Below are 7,965 nucleotides of genomic sequence, written 5' to 3'. Positions count from 1 at the left end.
TTTTGTATATATAAGTCTTTGTAGTCTTTTTGGTGACATAATTAGATAGAAAATCTATTATTAGCATTTAACTCAATTTATGCGTAAAATATGCGAGTTTAGATTGGTTTTTGCCTTCTGGTACAACACGCATGTGAATGAATGTGAAAATATGCGTCTGGGCAGCTTGTTCAATTTGATCTTTGTGTTATTTTTGTCTTACTGTTGTATGGGTTATTTTTGGTATGGTGAGAGGTGTGGATTTAGATTCTGCTGATAGGTAGAGACACCCCTGACAAAGGGGGGATGGATCCTACAGATACTCACGCACCCGTTCATATTTATTTTTGTTTAGTTCCTTGTAATCTTTTTGGTGACATAATTAGATTAAAAAAAAACCTATTATTCCATGCTTTGTTTGCTACGATTTCGGTTGCCATGCCCCACCCCGGAACGACACCTGAAGTGAGCCCGAATTAACACGACCACGTGGCTTTTCACACAAAAGAACAACAACTAAATGACAAACTATACACGAAACAGAGTAAAACCCCAACGAACATTAAGACTAAGTTCCTAAGGCACGTACTAGGACATTAAGACTAAGTGCCTAGGGCCTCCAATCCTGGAAGGCCTCGGTATTCACTTGTCTATGTTTTTTCATGTTGTTGTTGTGCCCGTGCTTTTTTCATGCTATTACCGTGCTCGTGCCACGTTTTTCAAATAATATGTCATTAATGGTATACTCCTTTGGTAGTGTCTTGGGTTAAGATTTTGGAGTTCACTTAAACTACACAATTGGTTTTTCATAGACGCTATGTAGAATACAGTGGGTTCACGTGAATCCACTCAACTTTGAAAAACTTCTACTGTGTACATCTCGTAATGCTTTGGATTAAGATGTGTTGAAATTAGTTACAATGGGACAACTTCCATCTATCATATAACAGAGGATGACCGTCAAAGGGTGAATATTCCTATATATTGAATCCTGGATTTCTTTTCAACTTCTATCATATTCCTATATATCGCATCCTGGTTAAATCGTTGACTGCTATATTGAGTACCTGCAAATGCATAAAAAACAAAAAAAAATTACAACGGTGTACCAATGTCACACATCTTCTTAAACCCCAAATTGATCAAGAGAGAGAGAGAGAGAGACAAAATCCAAGTCACCTGATCAAGCCTCCTCGGCTCGGCGCGGGACGATCCGGTGGGGGACTGGCCACCGCAATATCCTCCCCAGCGAGGCAGCAACTGCCACCTCTCGGGCTTCAGCAAGTGGTCCGACATACACTACGAAGTAATATAACTGTAACTATCGCCAAAACAAGCATTGGCTAAGATGCGATAAGAACGACGATTCCAATTATGACGATCTTGCCGGCGGGAAGTGGTCGGGGTGGGTATGGTCGCTGCTACCAGTGGAGGTGGTGGAAGGGGGGGCGATGGTGGTGCTGGGAGAGGGGGCGGTGGTGGTGGTGGGGCAGAGGAGGAGGAGGGCTACGGTGAGGAGGAGAAAGGTAGGCATTGGAAATGAGGAGAGAGAGAGAGAGAGAGTTCAACAAGCAAACCCAAAGGGGGGATGAGATAGTTAGGATGGGGTAGTTAGGATTGTGTCTCTATATATCAGTAGAGACCATCCATCCTACAGATACCACGCACCCGTTCATATTTATTTTATATATATAGTTCCTTGTAGTCTTTTTTGTGACATAATTAGAAAGAAAACCTATTATTAGCATTTAACTTAGTTTATGCGTAAAATATGCCAGTTTAAATTTCTTAGTGACCAAAAACATTGTAGCCTATATAAAGGCATGCTAGGGTTATAATTGAAGACAAACAATAATACATCATTTCTTTTTACTTAACAGATAAAAGGTCTTTGTCGGGTGGAGCTAGCTGGTGGTTGTTTACAGGGAGGCGTATGTTTTGTTCTATGTGTTTTGTGATCTTTGTATCTGCGCATGTTAAATAAAAGTGATGAAGTGAATCGTTCATTCATGACAAAGCTTTGCTACGTTTCTTTACGATTATAATATTGAAATTTTCAAGCTTATTTTCTTTTTTGTCGGGTATGTATTTATGTAACTTTTATTATTTTGGCTTGTACTTATAAACTTTTTTTCCCCCCTCTTTGTAGCTCTTCTTTTACGATTTTACCCTTTTACAAATTCAAAAGGGTGGTGAATTACACCAAGCTCCCCAGAAATTTGGCGGGACGACATTAGTACCCTTGACCTATGCGAAATTACATCACCTCCATGAGCTTTTCAATCACCTAGAACTATGTTTGGATTACAGTAATTTGAGAAAGAATGATAATGTAATGTTATACTTTCATGATTCCTATGTGGTAACTAACTGGAATAAGAATGTGATTCATGATGACATGCATATTCAACCATGAACCACATTCCTATGCTAAGAAGGAATCTGATTCCTCACCATCCTCGTGCGTGGGAATCCTAGATTTCGAACTCATTCCATTAAATAAGAAAATGCTTGACTCTATCAAATGAAATTTCAAATATAGTGAATTAATGAAAACATTGAAATAAAACTACTCTGTGTATTGAAATACTCGGCATGTTGACATAGCCTAAGTAAATATCTCTACAATTCATGCTCACCTCAAACAAGTAACAATTGCTGGGGAAACTAGGCTGGTGTGATGCTAGTATTACCAACCCACATGAAAGGATATTACTAATTGCTTTTATTATTTTATTGATTTATGGGGCCGTTTCTATTCACAAAAGTTGACACATTTTTTGCACAACAGTAATCGGAGTTTCACGCAAACGGTCGGAGCCGTTCAATTAGTTTAAAATAGGTTTTTAAGAGTCCCCATAAAAAATCAACTGATTCCGATATTTGAGTTTCACGCAAATGATCGAAGCTCTTTCTTAATTACTCATTTGAAACAAAGGACCTAAGGTGGGACAGCAAGAGTTGAGTTGAGTCGAATTTTAGTATGTTTGGGTTCAATTCTCTTTGTTAACAACTTTTGGGGTCCCCTTGTAGGGGAAAAAAAAAATACACTTTGGGGATATATGATATGCACCTACATTACCATATTTGTGAATGAATCTCAAAAGAAATATTATTTATGGGTCAAGTTTACACACACTCTATTTGCGATGAATGATATGCATCCTATAACATTTACCAAAAAGGGATATAATATTTTCACCATAAAATGTGTAACATTTCATCAAAAGAGACGTAACATTTTACCATAATAGGTGTAACAATTATAAAGACGCATACCATATGCACCCCTAACCATAAAAAAGACATAACATCTGCCAAAACAAACAGTAACATTTCACACGAGAAGGCATAACATTCCCCAAACATATGCCTAATATTTTCCCATTATCTACATTTGAACCAAGTTTGTGAAATTAATCGAGCCGAATGTTTTTAATAGACGAATCAAATTCAAGAGAGACCCTATCGAGACGAGCCTCAAACAATTCGCAAACGGTCCACTTCATTTATATCTCTAATGGAAGGGATTCATGCACGAAGTGATCCAATTTATTTAAAGAAAAAAAATGAGTGTAGAAATTTAACAATTTCCTTTTGATGAGGTACAGTAAAGTTTTACCATCCTATTCCAAGGTGCACTAGAACTCCCAAACCAGTGTGGATAAGAAAGAAAGCTCAAAGCTCCCTCTCCTCCTCCTCCTCCACGTCCACCTTGGCTACAACCAGTGTGGATAATGGCCACCGTTTCGCTACCCTCCCTACGACCTCGCACCCACCACGCCTTTTCCCTCCGCCACTCCTCCTCCTCCTTCGTCACCACCAAACCCCAGCCAAGACCCACAAAATTCCCCCCAATCCGCATGTCAATGGAGGCCGGGATCGGCGTGATGGGCACCAAGCTCGGCATGATGACCTACTTCGAGCCCAATGGCGTCGTCGTGCCCGTGACCGTGGTGGGTTTCCGCGAGGGAAACATCGTGACCCAGGTCAAGACCGAGGCCACCGACGGCTACAACGCGGTCCAGCTCGGCTACAGGAGGGTCCGGGACAGGAAGCTGACCAAGCCCGAGATGGGTCACCTCAAGAAATCGGGCGTCATCCCGCTGCGCCACTTGCAGGAGTTTAGGCTTCTGGAGGTTGGTGGGTTTGAGCCCAACCAGAGGCTGGCTGTGGAGGAGGTGTTTAAAGAAGGGGATTTGGTTGATGTTTCTGGTACCACCATTGGGAAAGGGTTTCAAGGTCTGCTTCTTGGCCTTTTCTTGAATTTCTATGCATATTTAGAGTGAGTGTATTTTTTTAATTTATTTTTTTGATATCTCACGTGTCCGGCCAGTTTACGTGCATCTCAATTGATTCTGGGGACTAATCCCATCAACCACTTGCGGGGTTCCAATTAAAGCGAGAGCAAAAGCTCTCTGTGGACTGGCCTCAAAAAGTTGATACCACCTAAAAGATTGAACCTGAAACCTTAGGATGAAAGCACACCCCTTAAGTTCCATCATCCATGCGTTGAACACTAGGCCAACCCTTGGCTTGGGGTTAGAAAGTGTATTCGTGTGTCATTTACTAATGTTTTTTTACATGCTACATTGAATGTTTACCTCCTAGGTCTGCCATTTCCGGGCCTTTGCTGAAACTTCTAGTTAATTTGCGAAAGAGATTTAGTCAAAATTTTAATTTGATAGGAAGCACTCCAGTGACAAAGTCCAAATTTAGGCATAAGTTTGGGTAAAAATTTCCCTCTTTGTTTGAGTGAAAAAATCACTGAAGTCATTCTTATCGGAGTTTGAATAGGAGTGGACTGTATTTTGTGCCTCTTTTCCAGGGTTAGTCGAAGACTTGCGTTAGGGCTGGAGGTGCCTTTAGTGGAATTTTCATGAGCTACATGGTGAAATTACCGCTGGTTAATACCTAAAATTTATACTATTTGGCTCTGTTTAGCTTTTAGATTATGTTGTGTAATGTCTCCGACGGTCGTGGCATTTGTTTAAATAAAGGCATGTCGTGTAACTGTTCCTGCATTTAAAGCTAGCCAGTGGTCGAGGGGCTCTTTAAAGGGCACTTGGTTGCTATTTCTGGGACCTCCATTGGCGAGAGACCAAAGACCGGCCCTCTTCCAACCATGCTTTGTTTTTTGTTAGAATGTGTTGTTTTTGAACATGGTTATTTTCATCTCTGTGCTTTTGGGACAACCATTTCACAAGGGGCTACATTACATGGACTAGGGTGTAGGTGTCAGGTGTATTTGCGTGTCTGATCGTAGGATTTTCTAATTCCCATATATCATAACTAAATCCATGGGAATGTGGGAATATCATTCTGCACATGCATTTAGATGAGTCCATGGAACATAGGCAAGGGTAGGGTACGAAGGTCGGCTCCTCTTCCTTTGACTATTTCTGTGTTGTAAGTGTCCATCACTCCTCCAAGAGTCATGAGAAGGGGACTGGGTTGATGTTTCTGGAACCACCATTCTAAAGGGATTCCAAAGTCCTTTTTTTCATTTCTATCTTCTTTACATATGTGTATGTGCTTACCAGTTGATGTGTTTTTATATGAGTGATTAAATGCTTGGTAGATCAGTGATGAGCTAACAGTGAAATTTGCAATGGTTAATGCACAGTTCATTGTATCTGGCTCCATTTTGATTGCCTTCACGGTCGAGATTTTCGACTGGGTTTATTTTTATATGGTAAAATGTAGATTCAGTCTGTTCGTAGGTTATGAGTTGTTGAGGAGCTCTTTAAATAGGATTTGGTGATATGTCCGAGGTCCTTTGTCCTCTTTCTTTCAGTTGCTTTTACGGTATCAGTGTTTTTGGACTTATTTTGCTCACTTGTGTCATTTGTCTGTGTCAAGTTATTTACTTTTAAGGTCGGAAAACCAAACTCATAGCTCCTTACTGAAATATATCATTGAGTACGCTTTTTCGCTCTTGTTCGAACTATATTCTAATTGTACTGATTGCTCCTCTTGTAAGTACACTTATTCCTTGATGGTTTGGTTTCAGGTGGTATCAAAAGACATCATTTCAGGAGAGGCCCTATGACTCATGGATCTCATAGTCATAGAGAGCCTGGATCAATTGGTGCTGGGACAACGCCTGGACGTGTTTTTCCAGGTAAAAAGATGCCTGGGAGAATGGGAGGAACCAAAAGAAAGATCAGAAAGCTAAGAATTGTCAAAATCGATCCAGAACTTCGAATTGTGATGATCAAAGGGGCCGTCCCCGGTAAGCCAGGAAATCTTCTCCGTATAGCACCAGCAAAGATTGTTGGGGAAAACATTCCTAAAAATTAGTTTGTGTTGTATGTCTCTCTCTTTTGCGCTGTCAATGTCAACTTGTTTAAGTAACAGTGTCGCTATTTTGATCTACATAACTATTGAAGTTTGCACAAATGCTTATCTGATACTTTTTTCCTGATTGTACTTTCTTGAAGGATTCGAGATAAATCACAGATGAATTTCTAAGTCAATTGTTTCTATAACCAAAAAAAAAAAAACAATTATAATTCATTGCAAGTTGAGATATAAAATGGATGAGGCCGTTTATTCCATTTTGCACTTTTGTGGTGTGTTTGTATAAGTTGGTATCTAAAATTCATGAACATCTAACCGAGTCCCTTAAGAGAATTCTCCTCGGCGACTGTCCAGTGCAAGGTTCGTACATGCGACCGACTCTGTTTGTGGAATTTCCTTCTCATTGAAGAACTATTATTCGTCATTTGATTTTATTTTATTTCTCAGGAACTGTCGAGGGCAAATCAGAATCAGGATTTGTATGATAGTACTATATTTCTCCAGATGTGTACATAATTAGCAAGGAAATTACTCAACTCCAATGAAAATCTCCATCTTGGGAATTTCAAAATGAACCCTTCACAAACTTCGGAAAAGAGAATTACAAAGATTTGTTGAATAGTAAACTTGTTGCAGTTTGGAGTTTTGGACATTATTTCGAGATTTCCTGTCATTTGTACAAATCTACAACTTTTGTACACAAATTCTTACTAAAAATAAAGCTTAGTAGCTCAATGTTTACCCATACGATACGACCACCATGAAAATAAGTTGCAGCAACTGCTACTCAGAAGAGTCGGCAAAATAATTATACAGAAAGATGAAGAGCAAAAGTAGAAGTACAGCTCCCAATCCAAACCCTTCAGCATCATAACCAGAGCCCTCGCTTTGCCAGTTGGAGTTGAAGAAAATGTTCAGTTTTGGATAGAAAACAGTGAGGAAGGAGTTGAAGAAAATGTTCAGTTTTGGATAGAAAACAGTGAGGAAGTGTATTAGCAACAGCAATATGATCGTATAAAAGATTGCAGAAGAGTCAGCAAAATAATTATACAGAAAGATGAAGAGCAGAAGTAGAAGTACAGCTCCCAATCCAAACCCTTCAGCATCATAACCAGAGCCCTCGCTTTGCAGGTTGCGGTTGGAGAAAATGTTCAGTTTTGGATAGAAAACAGTGAGAAAGTGTATTATCAACAGCATTATGATCGTATGAAAGATTGCAGAAGAGTCGGCAAAATAATTATGCAGAAAGATGAAGAGCAGAAGTAGAAGTACAGCTCCCAACCCAAACCCTTCAGCATCATAACCAGAGCCCTCACTTCGCCGGTTGGAGTCGGAGAAATTGTTCAGTTTTGGAGAGATAACAGAGAGAAAGTGTATTAGCAACAGCAATATGATCGTATGAAAGATTGTTACTGGGGCACCACCTTCTTCTTCTTCTTCTTCTTCCTCCTCCTCCTCCTCCTCCTCCTCTTCTTCTTCTTCCCCTCCATTTAGAAGCACAGGAATTACAACTTCAGCTATGGCTATCACCGTGTCGCTGAAGATGACGAGACCGAGGCCTGCCACTATCAGAAGAGGAACCAGTGGTGATGGCCCTTGGCTACTCATCTGTGTTTTGCACTCTAGCTACTCTTTGAGATGAAAGGGGTGAGTGATTTATAAAAAGGGAAGGTTGTTGGAGGT

General features: G+C 40.1%; 1 protein-coding gene across 1 annotated transcript; it reads left to right on the top strand.

The window, feature by feature from the left end:
• The first annotated feature begins 3,518 nt into the window (after positions 1-3,518).
• Positions 3,519-6,458, top strand: LOC131334231 (large ribosomal subunit protein uL3c). Its single transcript, XM_058369159.1, has 2 exons — positions 3,519-4,221; positions 5,993-6,458. The coding sequence occupies exons 1-2, from the start codon at positions 3,717-3,719 to the stop codon at positions 6,280-6,282; spliced, it is 795 nt and encodes a 264-aa protein (XP_058225142.1). The 5' UTR covers positions 3,519-3,716; the 3' UTR covers positions 6,283-6,458.
• The last annotated feature ends 1,507 nt before the right edge of the window (positions 6,459-7,965 follow it).

Source organism: Rhododendron vialii, chromosome 7a (genome assembly GCF_030253575.1).
Source record: "Rhododendron vialii isolate Sample 1 chromosome 7a, ASM3025357v1".
NCBI lineage: Eukaryota > Viridiplantae > Streptophyta > Magnoliopsida > Ericales > Ericaceae > Rhododendron > Rhododendron vialii.
Note: the sequence above shows the minus strand (reverse complement) of the source record. Positions and strands in the feature narration are given on the sequence as shown.

What these genes read in the sequence shown, in the direction of transcription:
- LOC131334231 (XM_058369159.1), top strand. Translation starts at nt 3,717, where the DNA reads ATGGCCACCGTTTCGCTACCCTCCCTACGACCTCGCACCCACCACGCC. An exon ending in CATTGGGAAAGGGTTTCAAG is followed by an intron (nt 4,222 to 5,992) that starts GTCTGCTTCTTG and finishes GTTTGGTTTCAG; the next exon opens with GTGGTATCAAAAGACATCAT.